Genomic DNA, 17,711 nt, shown 5'->3' with positions numbered 1-17,711 from the left:
TTGCATCGTCGCCGCCATCTCTGCTTTTTTCGAGTCGTCGCGGGGATCAAATCTCCATCTCTGTTTCAAAAATAGTAGTGGGGCAAGGGTCGAGACATGTTTAAAGAATCTGCGAACCCGAACAGGGTTTGTCATCCTCATAGTCATCCCCGAATTGCATCCTCGCTGTCATTTCCGTTTTTTCCAGGTTTGTCGCAGTGATCAAATCTATATTGTAGTTCGATTCTTTCAATTGGAGCAAGTATGCCATAAGTCCTCATTTCCAGATATTGTTAGTATATTTGTTGGAGCCAGATTATCATAAAACCACAACAACAATCGGGAAATCATTTTTCTACTGATTGCTTCACTATTACGTTATGAAATAAAACAACAATTTAAAGGCTTCTATATACATACATGTACCAGTAAATAAAACAAAAAATATGCATACCACCATCAGGAACTTGAATAAATGTCAAACCAACTAAATTTACTTGAACTTGCAATTCCCGTTTGATTTCGCAGATGCTTCCAAATATAAAAATGGAAATTTGTCCACGGAACTCTGGTTGTCTTAATGTCTGCTTTAAGTTATTTATTATCCAATGAAGATTGCAGCTTGTTGGGATTTTGAAGCTCTGGATATCCCACCTTATGGATATTTTTGCATTCTTCTCCTCATCCTTTACAATTGCCTGTTGTTTCTAAACGGACAGGTGCTACAATCCATTTTTCAGCCTGATCTCATGCAATCAAATTTGCGAAGGGCGGAAAAAAAATTTCAGCACCATAAACCAAGCTCAGGTAGCATAAGACATAAGAAGAGATGGAGCAAGACAAAAGGAATGGAGAAGAAAATCAAAACTAAATTAAAAAAAGCCTTGTGGCTAATGAAGCAGACATTGGAGCTCACCTATGAAGCAATAAATCTAGAATTAGAAGCTCTTGGAACGAGTTTGACTAATTGCTGGTAAGCAAATATATACGGTTTTAAGGAAAACTTCAACTGGTACATATTATACTATGCTCCATTTCTTGAATGAGCTCATTTTATGATTATGCAGTACAAATATAGAGGAAATGACATGAGAGAGAATGGGATGGGGACTTCAGAGCTAACTTTTCATTAATGCATGCAGCACGAATATATATGAGGAAATAATATTGAGAATGACCTTTTCATTATATAATATTTATGCAGTACGAACATAGATGAAAGAGCATGGCATAGATGGGACTTCGGAGCGATCTTTTCATTAATGAATGCAGCATGAACATGAGAAAATAATATTGAGAATGATTTTTTCATTATATATAATTATGTTGCACGAACATAGAGGAAAGAGCATGTGAGATATGTGACTTCAGAGCTATTTTTTCATTAATGCAGCACTAAATGAGGAAATAATATTGAGACTGACCTTTTCATTTAACAAGTCCCCCTATTTACGAAGGGATTAGCCAATTCATCATTTGAAAGTATCATTTTATTTTTTCTACTTTTATAAATTTTTATTTTCAAAATAATATTATTCATAAGAAGTCCCCCTATGAAATTTTAAAGACAATTTTTTTTAATTCTATACTCTATGGACGTGTGTTATTATTTGATCTTAATTACAAATTTTAATACTGTAATCATTCTTCATTAATCAACTTTAATACTTCTCAGCTAAGTATCCTCAATTTCAATACTTTCCACCCAACTAATCAAATTTTCTTGTCAAAACACTTTCAAGTTCAGGACATTTCAGCAGCACCATGGACAGAGCAAATATTGTTATACAGAAAGATGGACAATGCTAACAAAATCACATTTGATATTTGAATATTTTTCCACGGGCCACCATTCTGGTCACCCTGCTCGTCAAACATAAACGCTAAATGACATACATACTACACAAAACACATCATTCAATCAAGGAAAAAGTGCCCTAATTTAAGCAAGAGAAATGAGAAAGTGCCCTAATTTACAAGAACATAGAAATTGTAATACATGAGTAATGAAACTTTATTCCAATTTATATATTAATAAAACTAATTAAATTAATGAATTTTGAAGAAAATGTGCAATTAACGAAATTGATATAAAATGCTCTAATTTAAACAAATTAACTGAATCAATATTGCAAAAAAAGAATAGATGAAATATGGAGAAAGTGTTTCAATTACTGTGTGCATAACTGCGTTTTTGTGGACTACACTCTTCTGTGTTTCTGTTCTACTGAAGGCGGTTAGAGATGACAATGGGGTGGGGACGAGTTTATCATTCCCATACTCGCCCCTGAATTGCATCCTCACGGCCATCTCCGCTTTTTTCGGGTTCGTCGCGGGGATCAAATCTCTATCTCTGTTTAAAAAATCTTTATCTCCGTTTAAAAAATAGTAATGGGATGGGGTCGAGACGACTTTAAAAAATCTCCGAACCCGAAATTAATAATAATAATAATAATAATATCGAGGTGGGTTAGGAGATGAGGATAATATCTCAATACCCGCTCCAAATTATTTCAGGGATTTAAAAAATTCCGTGAGCATGAATCCTGAAAGAAATATAATTTATTTCTTAATTAAATTTTCATTGTGATAATATTGTGTTTATTAAATTATAGAGTTTTGTCTTTCTAGACAATATATATTTATGATAAGAACTATAGATATGTTATTATCGTCTAAAAGAGTTTATTGTCTAATAAAACTCTTGTTTCTGTATCTTTTAGGATTCAATTAATAGAATAAACTCTAGGACAAATAAAACTTAGAAATAAGATATGACAATTGCAGCCGAAGGTTGTTGAAGCTAATATATGGAGACGCCACAAGAGTGATATGCTGTCGTTGAGATTTTTTTTTCGAGGAAAAACAATTAAAAGGGAGAGATTTGTTGGATAAGGACTAAATAAAATCCTAAAACTAAAATTAATAACATTAGCTGAATAAATTAAAACAGGAAACAAGAAAATCGATGTGATAGAATCTCTTTCCCAAATATCATCACTCCAAAATTCGATTTGTCATTTTTTCTCTATTTCATTCTCATCTTCAAGGCATTGTAAGGGGTGATAAACAAGCAAATATAAAATGTGTTGAAACTCTGTCTTTACCAAAATTATCTTTTTTGAACTATATAAATATAATGATCATCGAAAGCTATTTCATCCCATAGATAGTTAATAAAACTATCAAAGTTATTCACTAATCTAATACACTCTTGGTCCAGTGTATCATGTTTATTTTTCGTTGTCGACCCAATACAGCTGCCACGAAACAAGACTGACCAATTCAACTTTTCGACATTTACCTCTTCACCTAACTCATTCTCACATTCATCAAATATTCTAGCTATCAAATCCCCCAAACATATACTGCCTATTCCACCAAAATGCCTAAGCCTAAATTCATCATGATCAGGTATAACATGGTAAAATTTAGTATAATTCAGGCTAGAGAGTAAACAATAATCTAACAACAAAAACCGTAGGGGTCGTTTGCGATATACCTTCCAATATTCATCACATCTACTGTCATAACTCTGTCTACTCATCAAAAACCACAACAATTGATTCGAATTCGTATAATCTTTAGCTAATATAATTAAATTACTTAATTGTGTATGTTGCATCAAATGTTCCATTTCATTTTTATTCAAAAACGATATTATTTTCTTAGAAACTTCAACATATTTTTTATTCTAAAGTTAACTTAGACTCAAATAATTGATCCTTCCAAGTTTCTTGGAGAAGAAAATCTGAAAAAAAAATGTTATTAATTGTCAAAAATTAAAATTGGATCGTGTAATGGTAAAAAATTGGGTCGAGTTAGTGAGATTTGGATCGAATATGCACCTCAACCCAAGCCTCGCACCTCGACCCAATAGCTCGACCCAATGGTGGGTCGAGAGCATAACACCTGGCCTCGAATTCAATTTTGGGAAGTTCACTCAAACATACCCACTTGCACACATTAATAGACATGGCCTCGAATATCCCGTGGGTGAATCGTCATGACCCCGTGGGTGCATATCTCGCCTTTTAAATCACAAAATTGGTACCTCCTTAGTAGATAAAAATCATTGTTCTAAAAGGCTTCGTTTAGGATCGCTTAGGCGCTTGGCGGTCGTTCACCGCTCCGATTTTTATAGCCGTCTAGACGGTCGCTTAATTTAATATATATAATTTTTTAAATTTTAAATTTTTTTTAAAAATATTGTTTGACATATTTTTCAATCAATTTTATCAATAAATAAGAGTAATATGCCATTGTTTTTGAGTTTGAAACTGAACAAGAAAAATTAAATATTTAAGTAAAAAAAAACCGCCTAGGTGGCGCGGCGGATGGTTGTCCGCCTACCGTCTACCGTTTTTTAGACACTGATAAAAGGAGTTCTAACTCTAAGCGCATCATGTTTATGGGTATTGTCAGTCAATTTTTAGTTAAACTAGAATTGGATTATTTTTTATAAATTTGATATCCACAACATTATGTACACTAGTTTTTAGTAGATGGTAGTTGAAAGTACGTCTGTTTTAAAGTAACGGTGTTATAGAAGCCAAAGAGGGGAATCCACACAGCATACCTGCGGTGATGACCCTAGGTGGACCTTCGGAACTTTCTGCTGTGTTGTTCGGAAAGATCTTCACTGGACAGCCGGTTAACTCGCAGGTGGCTCAGCGAGTTATGTTGGTTCTGGTAACTTTGGCAGCAATCACTGAAGAATCGGATATTTTGGTGTGCATATTTTCTTTCATATTTTGGAATTCATAATCATATTCTAAGTTCACATTGCTCCTGGCCTTGTTTACATTTATTTATTGAATATTTTTCTTGTGAGATCTATCTTAGCATTATATGACTGCATGCCATGGGTAAGATTCATCTGCATTGATATTTTATTGCAATTTCTGTTTGATTATATGCGAGACTTTTTGCATCCGTAAGTCTAATCTAACCCTTAAATCGCTGCTGAAGAGATTGCCGAAACATATGATCCTCTTAAAGTTTTTGAGCACAGATGTTTCTACTTGTTGCTTTGAGTTTTCCGAAACTATGTTCTACTCTAATTGTTGCCTTAAATTACCTAAGAAAAAATCAATGGTAATTTGGTTTGAAATTTACAAATGGTATTTAGAAATCAATTTCTTGTTTGGAAAAAAATAGGATTTGAATTTGGAAATTTAAAATTTTACTAAAATAATCTTAATAATCTTTTACATAAATCATTTTTTAAAACATATTATTCACATTATTAAAAAACCAAAAAATTAAATTAATCTTATCATATTTTTTCATATACAATTTCAACTATACAATTTCAATTATATATTTGTGTTATACAAACTACATGAAATCCTATATAATTAATTAACTATTGTTAGTGAACACAAAATAAATTATTAAAACAAAATAATCAAACAAATATTCAAATTTAAATTGTACTAAATAACTTATTTCAAAATTAAATATTCAACCACATCCTAATTTTATAAACATAAAAATAAATTATTATTGAATAAAGAATTGTTTGATATTCATGACAACTATGCATAAAAATAAATTATTATTTAATAAAAAAATTGTTCAATATTCACCACAATCATGGGAGTAGATCTCTAGAATCAAATATGAAAAATAAAAAATAAATAAATTTATCATTCAATCTAACAAAGCTATCTAACAAAGCTATATATGATAGAAAGATAAAAATAAAAAATATTTATTATGGATATTTTACCAAATCCCATCAAAATCTGATCATTTTTGTGAAGATTCATTCTTTCTTTTGTTTATACGCGCGATGAAATCCAGCCAAATCACGTGAAAACTTCCCTTTCCGTCCGGAAATCGATCCGTCCGGTGTTCATAGATTTCCGATGGGTGACGATAACACTTCGGCGCCTGGAGACAGGCCAACCGATGGTTCGCCACCTGTTTCTTCTTTAGAAGATTTGAAGGGCAAGCTGGTTTCGGAAGCAATGGATCCACACGGTTGCGAGTTCTTGCATCAGAAGCTCCGAGAAAGGAAACTGGAAGACCAAATGATCTTTTCAGAGGTGAAAGGTCACATAAGTATGTTGATGTTAAGTCGATTAGGTAGCGATTTACTTCAAAAGCTTTACAAAGTATTGGACGAAGAACAGATGAAACAGTTGGTTTCTTCTGCCACTGCTGATGTCCGTTTACTCGTGGATGTCTGTCTCGACTCGCAAGGGTATGGATTTTCGTGTTTCTGTAACCTTAAACACCTCCTTGAAGTTGAACGTAATAACTTGATTTCAGGATTTTCGTGTTTCTTTGCAGATCTGAGTCCATGCAGGAATTTATCGGTCGCATGACACCGATGCAAATATTTCACATGATATCCTTCTTCACTTACTTCATGGTTCCGCTCGTAAACCACCAGTTTGGTTCTCGCGTTATTGGTCGTTGCTTCAATATCTTCCCTGCCCCCGCAGACGAAACTGAAGTATTTGCTACTAAATTTCATCCGAGATTTTTGAATTCGCCATATCTATAACAATACTTTCGTTTTTCGCAGCCAATAGTCGCCGTGATAGCTGATAATTGTTTGGAAATAGCCAAAGACAAAAATGGATCCTGCCTTCTGCAAGTCATCATGTCAAAAGTCTCTATACCAAATAGCCACGGCCGACAACGAATTCTCTCAGCAATAACGTTAGGAGCAGCCAAACTGTCTATGGACCAGTTCGGGTACACATACACGCACATTTCCTTTTCACATCCACTTGCAATTTTCCATACAAAATCCAACATTTTCCTGGTTTCAGGAATCGTGTGCTGCAGCATGTAATAGGATTGGAGATGCCTTTTGTGGTAAGTAGTATAGTAGATCAACTGGAAGGGTGGTTCAGTTTCCTGGCGAAAGACAAATATGCTAGCAATGTAGTAAAGCAATTGATGGAGGCATCTGAAGGAAAATACTCATCTCAAATCGCCAACCGTATTATCAGGAGTCCTAATTTCTTGAGTGTCCTAGTAGATCCTTATGGCTACTCGTTATCCAATCCGCAAAGACATACTCTAACGTACCAATTCAACGCTCATCTTTATTTCTTTATTTACAGTCTAGCTAGCTCGGATAAACAGAATTTGAGGTTGATACAACGTTATAACGATCTTGCAGGAAATCGTTCGCAAGACTTTGGATCGTCTGATTTGCCGGTACTCTGATCTGCTAGATGATTATAAAAAGTTCATCTGCTAGATGATTATAAAAAGTTCAATCATGTTTGATTGGCGAGAAATATGGCTTCCTTTCTGCTCGGAGGCCTTGTCCCTGCTATGCATGCATATGACCTCGTTTGTCTGTTTTTGTGTGTTCTATGATGTTTGATACTTACATTTTTGTGTTTTAGAGAGTGGTTTTGAAGATTGGATGAGAATAACTTCAATGTTTTATTCCATCTCAAGGTAGATTTCCTCTCTTAATTATTTGAATGTCATAGGCAATAAAAAGTGAGCATAACCAGTAATATTAATGGTGGTAATTAGGGAAAAAAATGCAAGATGCTATCAATATGAGGCAGATTTACAAGCCAATAGTAGCAAAGACATCAGTCTCCCACGATCCAAGCAACAAGGACCAGCCGTGAGGCGAGTTTTGTGGCATTTTTCCCTTACTATGCTACTTAATTAAATTACAGTCTTTGCAGGTATTAGACTAAAGTTTTATGGCTAGATGGATGTATAGATAAATATGATATATCATAATGATTGATTTGGATAGATCTACTAGCTTTTATTGATTTTTTAAAATTATTATATTGAGATAATATTGTATATTTATTTCCTTCATTTTATAACGTTAAATAGTTTGAAATTGCTCACTTGTACAAAATGAAAGGAGAAAATTAATCATAAATTATTCTTGTATAATCTTAGAAAAAACATTTGTTTTATTACAATTTTCTAAGCGATTATTAAATAATCATAATATTAATTAGTATTGTTATAAAGTTGTACAATCATATGTTTTTAATATGAATGATATCAGCAATTAATAATTATGTAGAGAGGTTAATGGGTTATATCACGTACATAAGTAGGTCTTTTGTATGACAGTCTCACGAATCTTTATCTGTGAGACTAGTCAACTATGTCTGTATTTACAATAAAAAATAATATTTTTGACATAAAAAATAAGTTTTTTTCATGAGTAACTCAAATAAGATATTCGTCTCATAAAATTAACCCGTATACTCAAAATGGCATGAACAAACCACATATATGGCCTAATCTTGCGCATCCGAAAATCTCTTTCCTTGAACGACAAAACCTCTTCAAGTTGTTGACTTTCACTTCGCAATATCAGTGGACGATTCTCAGGGTTTTTTTTTAAAAAATATTATAAATTAATAAAACCATTGTAAAAATGTGGCAAGTTGTAAGAGTTCGTAAAACTATCAAATTTTTTATTTTTATTTTTTTAACTTTTTTTTAAAAAAAAATAAAAAGGATATCGGCGATTGATTGTGCAAAACCGTCGCCAATCCGTCGCTATTGGCGACTGTTTTACCAAACACCGTCGCTATTGGCGACGGTTAAAACAAAAACCGTCGCTATTTGCGAAGGTTTTACAAAAACCGTCGCTAAGGCACGGATTCAAATAATCCGTGACAGTCTGCCACGGATTCTAAGTCCGTGGCAGAAATCCACGGATTCAATATCCGTGACCCGTTAACTCGTGACCTTCTTTCTGCCTATTTAAATGCGGTGATGCTCTTCATTTTATCACCGAAGCCGAGCAAATTAGGAGCAAAATTATTTCTTTCGATCACCGAGCATCGAACATTCTTTCCAGCACCGGTCTTCAGATNGTTATTATTATTATTACTTAAAACTACTAGGATTAAATTAAGTATATTTTTTATTATTATATCATGTAAATATAATTATTGTAATTATTGTAATATTATATCAAGTAAATATAATTATTTCTTTTGTTGTAGATATAATATTACATCAAGTAAATATAATTATTGTAATTAAACGAAGTATAGTTAGTAAATATTGTAGATATAATATTATATCACGTAAATTAAATATAACTATTGTAATTATTGTAATTAGTGTAGATATAATATTATATCACGTAAATATAATTATTATAATTAAATTAAGTATAATTATTATTATTCCAAAAATTGTAAATTACAGTATTACAATTCCAATAATACAATTAATATTATAATTATTGTTATTACTTAAAACTTAAAACTGGCATAATGAACGAACAATATAAAATACTAAATAAAAAAAAGTTACCTCTTAATATTCTGAAAAATGCAGAAGACTTACGCTAATAATTAAATAGAAAAGTCTGAAGATCGGTGCTGGAAAGAATGTTCGATGCTCGGTGATCGAAAGAAATAATTTTGCTCCTAAGTTGCTCGGCTTCGGTGATAAAATGAAGAGCATCGCCGCATTTAAATAGGCAGAAAGAAGATCACGGGTTAATGGGTCACGGATATTGAATCCGTGGTCTTTTTCCACGGACTCAGAATCCGTGGCAGACTGTCACGGATAATTTGAATCCGTGCCTTAGCGACGGTTTTTGTTTAAACTNCAAATGATTTCTATCTCCCATGTTTTTGCTCAAATTAAGTAGGATATATTCAATCTATAGTTTTAATATTTTTTTTAAATAATAAATTTTTTGGATTTTATATATTATTATTGACTTTTATAGAATCTGACTGAATTTCTTATAGATTTTTTTAAACTTATGTAAATTTTTTTAAATAAAATTCAATATATTTTGTACCTGATTATTATATATTAGTTTTTTTAGACAAATAACTAATTGCGATATAGATAACATATTTAGTTTGAAATAGTTTTTTAAAATTTATATTAGTTAATAAATTTACTTATTTAAAAGTTAAATAATTTAATAATTACATGTATATGTGTATATATCAATGTTATAAAAACGCAGTCTAGGACCGCCTAAGAGGCGTCGAGGCGCTGAGTGGTCATCTACCATCCAATTTTTAGATCTGCCTAGGCGGCTGCCTAATGTAATATATAGAATTTTTTTAAAAAAATTATTTGTCATATTTTTTCAATCAATTTGTTTCGGATAAAGAAGAGAATATGCCATTGATTTTGAATTAGAAACTATAGATAAATTATTGAAAAAATATGAAGATAAACATGAAAATTTAGATATTTAGTTTAAAAAAAAATCGCCTAAGCAACATTTGGATAGTCGCCTAAGCACCTAGGCGCTTGGCATTGGGTGGCTGCCAGAGTACTGCTTTTTATAACACTGATATATATGTGAGTTCGTATTTATGTTTGTAAATTTTTAAAAATGCATTACTGTATTAATTTGTAACCTTATCTTTAAAGTGATAACATATATATATTTTTGTCAAAAAATTATTAAATATCCTACATTGATTGAATACACCCTAAATAATACACCCGAGCCGCCGCATTCTTTCCCCATCTCACCTCCCTCTTGTACGACGTGTCAAATTCGAGTTGTGAACTCCCCCGTCACCCTATTTTCCATTGACTAATGGAAACAAACGTGAATGGGTACTTCTCCTGCGAACTGATTTTAGGATTCAATTTCACGTGTTCAATAAAAGTATTGGTTTCGTGACACCCACGAGAGCAGCCTAGTTTTATTCAGAGGTAATTCGTGATTGATTGATGTTAAAGTCGTTTCTTGGTTTGTTTCTCTAATGAATTTCTCTGAAAATTTCTGACAGGGATTTTAGGTGGAAATACGTTTGTTTCTAGATTATACTAATCAAATCCTTTCTAATTCGTTGATTTTTCTTTCTTTCTTTTTCCTTTTTTTTTTTTAAAAAAATTTCTCATGTTGAGTATCTAAATCGTTGTTTCTTCAAATGTATTTTACTGTTTTTGGCCAACTTAGTGTATATTGATTCCAATCTCTGCCTATATTGCTTACATTTCAAGAAGTATGTTTCGTAAATATATGTTTCTTCTCTGCGGATAATACCATCTTTTATTATTTGGATTTTGTAAATCCAAGACAATTTTGGAAAAAATTCAGAGCAAGGGTTCCTTCCAATTCAAGAAATCTTGTCGCAATTCTATGCTTAAGGATTGAGTCGGATATTGCCGTTGTTTTCTAGGAAAAAAAGACGTGAAAAACAAGAAATACATCGAATCCTTATCTCAATATTTCAGGTTTCTCTAGCTCAAAAAAAAAAAAAAAAAATATCACGTTTCTCCATCTATATATTTGGCTAGAACAACGTTTGACACTTCTAACTTTCATCAATTTGATAAGTTTCTACAGTGATTTATTGCTCAAAAAGTTATCTTGTGACGATGGACATTACATACAAACCAAGCATTCATCCTGAATTCGAAGAACTCATGGAAAGAATACATCCACCGAGGTTATTGTAGCTTGCATTATATTATGAATGTATTTGCATGTGGGACGATATTACAAGATTTGTTTATACAATGTTCTGGCTTTGTGCTTTTCAGGGTTTGTATTGACAATGATACTTTTCCAGGCTTAACTCTTGTGAAGGTTAGTATTGCTAGTAACTTGAGACCTGGTTTCCAGGCTATTTTTAGTTGATCTGTTCCTTCTTTATTGTCACAGGTTGATAGTACTAATAAGCACGGGATGCTGCTGGAGATCGTCCAAGTTCTGACGGATCTTGATCTTGTTATTTCGAAATCGTACATCTCGTCTGATGGTGGCTGGCTCATGGATGGTAAGTTAGATTGATCCACTCGTAAATGTTTTCTTTTGTGAAAATCTAATTGGTTGTGAATCAGGGATGCATAGATTTTTGTTTGCATTGATGTTGTGCCTTTCCAGTCTTCCACGTAACCGACCAGAAGGGGGGAAAAATCACGGACCAAAGTGTCAAAGATCGCATCCATGAGGTTGGTTTTCGATTACTATACATCATCTCAATATTAGTAGATAGGGCAGAACCAAAGAATGATGATTTTATAGGGCATCTGCGCTAGTAGGAGAGTTTCCAGGCCCCAGCAACCATGGATAGGACAAACAGCGCTTGAGATGACTGGGATAGATAGGCCAGGTTTGATGTCCGAGATGTCAGCTGCGCTGGCCGAGCTAGGATGCGACGTCTCCTCAGCCATGGCATGGACTCACAACAACCGAGCAGCGTGCATTATTTATGTAGACGATAAAGGTGGGCCTATCACGGACCCTAGCCGAGTGGCCCAAGTGCAGGCGCAACTCGAGAATGTCGTCGAAGCCCATCACTACAATAACGAGAGACGTAGCTTGAGATTGACTGTCCCGGTTATGTGTCAAACCCACACAGAGAGACGACTTCACCAGCTGATGGCAGCTGATAGAGACTACGAGGAATGTTGTTCATGTTGTCGTAGTGGTAATGATGATGATGATGATGTTGATCAAGTCTACCAGTACGAAGGAAAGGCGAAGAAAGAATGTGAAGGCACGCATGTGAAAATTGACAAGTGTAAAGAAAATGGATATTCCGCTGTGACGATAAGATGCAGAGATCGGCCTAAGTTGTTATACGACACACTTTGTACTTTGACAGATCTGCACTATGTAGTCTTCCATGCAACGATGGGTTCCAACGAAGCTATTGCTTTCCAGGTAAAAACGTGTAAGATTTTATACCTTATTGGTTTTAATAGGGAATAATCAGGGGATAAAACTTGAAGTTCTTGCAGGAGTACTATATAAGACATGAGAATGGATATACTTTAGATTCTGAAGCTGAGAGGATAAGGGTTACTCAGTGTTTGGTTGCTGCCACAGAAAGGAGAAATTCTCATGTATGTCGTCCAAAATTTTTTTTGATATCGCATTTTCTACCACATTCTTTAGATGTTTACTGACATATATATATGGATTACACGAAAAGTTTCTTTATAACATGTCTTCGAAGTATCAAGATGTTAACCAAAACCTGAAATGCGATCCTTACGTATTACTTTGCCTTCCCGAAATTATTAATCAACTCCACAATTACACATGGAATTGATATGGCCGAAATCAAGAAGACAATTCCCACCTTAGTCCGCTTTGAACGATTTATACTCACTTATCATTGACCAGTGTATATTCAATCGTAATGTGAAAATGGATTACATTACTCATACTAACTCAATGGTTGTTTATTCCAGATCATCTCTCTCGAATTCAAAGAAGAACTCAAACCTCAAAATGTGAACTATTAGAAGATATTATCACGCAAACTTATTAGCCATGCGTTCTCTTAAGTGCTAGCCGAACCTATGTTGAATCATTTTCTATATGCTAACAATTATTTTGCTCGATATAACTGTTCAGGGATTAAGACTGGATATTTGCGTAAGAAACAGAACGGGATGGCTATCGGATGTCACTCGAGTTTTCCGAGAGAGTGGATTATCAATAACTAGGGCCGAGATTGGCACTCGTGGTGAAAACGCGGTCGGAACGTTCTACGTGAAAGACATATCGGGGCAAAAAGTAAATCCAGAAACCCTGGAAATGGTGACTCAAGAAATCGGAGGCTCCATTGTTGTTTCAAATACATCTTCTGAATCATCCCCCGAAGCCACATCCCCAGAAACGAGTAGAAGCAATACCGGAAGAACAAAACAATTTTCACTCGGAAACTTTCTGCGGGAACAGCTGGAGCGGTTTTCAAGCAACTTTAGACCCATAAAATGTGAGCATTCACCAGTTAATGATCGGCAGCTGCCATGCAAAAATGAACAGTCCAAGGTTTATTTCTGAGGACAATTTTTGTACCAGAATCAAGTCTTAATTTGTTCTCAAATCGCAATAGACTGTATTTATTTTTAAAAATAAGCAATCCGCATTATTTGTCATTTTAAAACATTTTTTGTCATTTTAATAAAATACAAAGTTGGTATTTGGCTTGGTTTGACATGAATAGACCTCAGCCACTAATCCTGCTACTGAATTCGGTCGAATTGCTGATGAAGTTATTTAGTTTGGTGATTTCTTGTGGTGTAAATTTTGATAATGGAAAGTTAATTGACAAGCCTTTGTTCATAGGCAAGACAATTTATAAAATTTGTTGGGTAAATAGGTTGATTTTAGTTTTGGTTTCTAATTTTAAAAAATTTCGTCTTGATCCAACAAATTAGTTATTTTTTTCCCACTCTTATAGTTTTTTTTTCTCGGATGTAATGGCATGATATAGAACATTGATTATCTTATCACAAAGACATTAATGACATAACGGATATTTTATTATATGTTAAAAGATACAATTGCCACAGCTAGAAAAATGAATAAAAGTTATAATGAAATTACTTTATTGGAGTCACGGGCGGATCTACACATTGCTCCGCCCGGGCGGTAGCCCGGGTGACTTGTTTTTTTCGATATTTTTTATACATAAAATTTTGTCTTATTTTCCAATAGTCCGGGGCTTCATTTGTCAATATTAGCTCAATCATAGTTTAGAAAATTCTAGCCCAGGTAGAAACGAAAATCTGACTCCGCCACTGATTGGAGTAAGAATAAAATTTAATGATTTATCGAATGAAAGAAAAAATATAACTTACAAAATTTGATGAACTAATAAAATTAATATCCCTCAAAATTCTTAGATAATTCTCTTTTTCATGTCATCTAGCCCACTCTCAAAAGTCAGAAGTCCAATTTTCATACAATTGACTTCACATTTTTTTATTCAATTCCTACAATCTAATCTCATCTTCATCTTTATTTTGTTCTTCTTTTCCTTTTCAATCATCCCATATTTCTTCATTTTTTTCCCTAAAAAAACAATTAAACTTGTTTCTGCATATACATTTAGGTATCTAAGAGCAAAGTATAATATTTTTTAAATTTTATATTAAATATTTTGTCGTTTATGTATTTTATTTTTAATTTTTATTGTGATTTAGCTCTTGTGTGACATGAGTGACAAATAAATTATATGTCAAAATTATGGTCAATATTGAAAGTCAAAATCAAATTATGTTCCAAAATTTTGGTCAATGGGTAAGGTAATATATTTGGAATCATATATAGAAAGTTAATATTAAATAAAGTTTCCCTCTCAATAATTTTGTTTAATAAAGTTTAAAATTTTAGGCCAATGTGTAAATTGAAAGTAATTATATGTTTAGAAATCAAAATATGTTTTTGTAATTTTGGATATTTACAAGCAATAATAGGGCAACATAGCATAAATGAACAGCATGAATTTTGAAAGGAGCTTTAGGCATTTTTGAGAAATTTATTGGATTAAATCAATAATTAATAAATATTTAAAATCGAACAAGCTCAAATGACAAATTTATTGGATTAAATCCTTATTTTTATGGTCGCAGAGACATGGATATTTTTCTCTTAGCTCTAAATGTTTACATTAATAATTGCATTGTAATGATTAAAGCAATATTTCCAGTAGATTTCGAAATCTACAAAATATTATGGAACAACAAAAATCATATTGTGGATGAGAGGATGGAGATTTTGGCAGTGTTGATGCTGTTAGTTTTAAATAATTTATTTTGAAGTCATAGTTTTAAAATTTTTATTTTCCATTATATTAAATTAATTTTGGCTCATAAATTATTTTTTTGTTAAAATATAAAATTATGTGATTTATATTATTATTTTTTATGTCAGTATATCAAGTTTTGTTTTATATCTTGGGAAAAAAAAAATTTGGCCCTAAATATTTATCTTTTTGCGATTTTAATTTTCTATTTACCAAATTTCAATTTTAGTAAGCTATTTTTGTTTTTTTGCAATTTTAGGCTTATTTTTTTTACATGACAACAATGTGGAGTTTATGTGGTGGCGACATGACGTTGACATATACATTGTCACATAAGCACTCATGATGAAAAAGACTAAAATTGTCAAGAAATTAAAGATACAAAACTAAAACTGAAAATTGACATCATAGAAGATCAAAATTTATATCTTATTTTATATATGTTCTAGTTTTGGCAGATGTCAATAGCATACGCTGTCGCACGACACCACATCAATACCACATCGGAAAGACATTAAAATCGCACAAAAAAAACAAAGATATTGGGAGAATACTTAAATTTAACTACAACAATACCAAAACCAAAATTGACAGCTGTCAATAGCATACGCTGTCGCACGACACCACATCAATACCACGTCGGAAAGACATTAACATCGCACAAAAAAAACAAAGATATTGGGTGAATACTTAAATTTAACTACAACAATACCAAAATCATAAAAACATATAAATATACAATACCAAATCGCCAAATATTCCAAAAAATGTGTTATAAGTTGATATAGATAGTCTTGGTCCTCTAATCAGTTAAGATCAATTCTTAGTATAATAAATTGGTTTATTTCACATTTAATCCGATTCAGACAAATTGAAAAACCAAAAATCTATATACATCAACTTGTAGGGTCAATTTCGAAATTTTTTTCAAAAGATAACCAAGCTACATAGCTACATGAAATGCATTCCCGAACATCATAGTAACACTTGCACTTGAATAACTTCTATTCCCACCACATCTGGACATGGAAATGAAATAAATAGTTATAACAAATGCGTATTTTATATATATATATATATATATAAAAAGAGGAATGAAGAAACCTAATTATAGAACTGAATTTGGATCCACAGAAGTAATGGTTGTTGGGCTGAAAATAAAAGACGAACACCAAGCAAGGGAGGCGGGTGACAAGCTAAACCCAAGCGGGCTAAGATCCCCATAAGTAGTATCAAATGATCTCCGTTGAGTTTCTTCATACAATGGCCTCATGGCCAGACGATGAGCATGTGGCGGAGAGAGGTTGAGAGGTGGCGGCGCCACCTCTTGCAGCCGCGTTGGCTGGAACTCCTGTGCACTCGTCAGCTTCTGAACAACATCCTTAAAGGCAAGGGGATCAACCTTGTAAATTTTTGGCGGGGTTGGCGGCAGTGGTGCGATGGGTTTCTTCATGATATTCTTGGATGGGTGCTTAAGAACCGAATGAAGCGACGAACGGAAACCCACCGGGATTTTTCCGGTCTTTTTTTCTGGTTCTTGATATCGAGGGTTAAGTTGGACTGAAGAATTCGATGAATAAGAATCATACGAAGAAGACGACGACGAGTCCATTGTTATTCAGATAATTTCTGATGAAAATTTCCAGGTATTTCGGAGAGCTATATATAGATATAGTGCATGGATACATTATTAAATTCAAGTATTTTAATTCAAATACATAGGGAAAGAGAAATGAAACACCTTGAAATTGTATAAATCCAAAATGGGCTCGGATTCTATTATTAATTTGTCGTAAGCGTCGGCGATTGGATTGCAAAATTTGACCAAGTAAAGGAATTGGCTCACCCCTATTATTGTATCATTCATTGCTGTGGTTGACATTAGGTTTGTTGACAAAATTAGTTAACATTAATAATAATTTCATTTATAACTTTTATATTTAAGAGATAATTTATGTTAGTATACATACCTTTAATATAAGTTGAAACTAAAATGAATCAGCAAAACCAAAAAAAAATCAAATTATTAAAAATTTGCGGGAAGTGAAAAAATAAATTCAAACATTTACGAGAACTTACCGATGAAAAATATGAAAGGAGCGAATGAAATGAGAGTAAAATTTATAATATTATAATTAATTCGAAATTATTAAAGTTATGTTATTGCAGCTTTAATTTAATACATGTGCGGAGACGTGCAACTCTGAAATAATTTAAACATTTCACTTG

At 32.9% G+C, this 17,711-nt stretch overlaps 3 protein-coding genes across 6 annotated transcripts; 2 read left to right on the top strand and 1 right to left on the bottom strand.

Annotated features, from left to right (window-relative positions):
• The first annotated feature begins 5,745 nt into the window (after nucleotides 1-5,745).
• Nucleotides 5,746-7,198, top strand: LOC140976616 (pumilio homolog 12-like). The gene is made up of 5 exons (XM_073440855.1): nucleotides 5,746-6,190; nucleotides 6,280-6,445; nucleotides 6,518-6,690; nucleotides 6,768-7,025; nucleotides 7,124-7,198. Exons 1-5 carry the CDS (start codon nucleotides 5,853-5,855, stop codon nucleotides 7,152-7,154), a joined length of 966 nt encoding a protein of 321 aa, XP_073296956.1. The 5' UTR covers nucleotides 5,746-5,852; the 3' UTR covers nucleotides 7,155-7,198.
• A 3,229-nt stretch (nucleotides 7,199-10,427) lies between these two features.
• LOC140976644 (ACT domain-containing protein ACR1-like) lies at nucleotides 10,428-13,876 on the top strand. 4 transcript variants are annotated; one of them, XM_073440891.1, is made up of 9 exons: nucleotides 10,428-10,644; nucleotides 11,115-11,169; nucleotides 11,282-11,384; nucleotides 11,479-11,524; nucleotides 11,600-11,714; nucleotides 11,822-11,889; nucleotides 11,963-12,604; nucleotides 12,673-12,786; nucleotides 13,304-13,876. In XM_073440891.1, the coding sequence occupies exons 3-9, from the start codon at nucleotides 11,314-11,316 to the stop codon at nucleotides 13,733-13,735; spliced, it is 1,488 nt and encodes a 495-aa protein (XP_073296992.1). In that variant the 5' UTR covers nucleotides 10,428-10,644; nucleotides 11,115-11,169; nucleotides 11,282-11,313; the 3' UTR covers nucleotides 13,736-13,876. The 4 variants fall into 4 exon arrangements, with proteins under 4 accessions (XP_073296992.1, XP_073296994.1, XP_073296991.1 ...); XM_073440893.1 differs by lacking the exon at nucleotides 11,115-11,169 and having other exon boundaries at nucleotides 12,682-12,786; XM_073440890.1 differs by lacking the exon at nucleotides 11,115-11,169.
• Nucleotides 13,877-16,590: 2,714 nt separating this feature from the next.
• LOC140977434 (uncharacterized) lies at nucleotides 16,591-17,094 on the bottom strand. Its single transcript, XM_073442181.1, has one exon. The coding sequence runs from the start codon at nucleotides 17,092-17,094 to the stop codon at nucleotides 16,591-16,593; it is 504 nt and encodes a 167-aa protein (XP_073298282.1).
• Between the last annotated feature and the right edge of the window lie 617 nt (nucleotides 17,095-17,711).

Source organism: Primulina huaijiensis, chromosome 5 (assembly GCF_012295235.1).
Source record: "Primulina huaijiensis isolate GDHJ02 chromosome 5, ASM1229523v2, whole genome shotgun sequence".
NCBI lineage: Eukaryota > Viridiplantae > Streptophyta > Magnoliopsida > Lamiales > Gesneriaceae > Primulina > Primulina huaijiensis.
The sequence above is the reverse complement of the archived record's forward strand: the minus strand, read 5'-3'. Positions and strand labels throughout refer to the sequence as shown.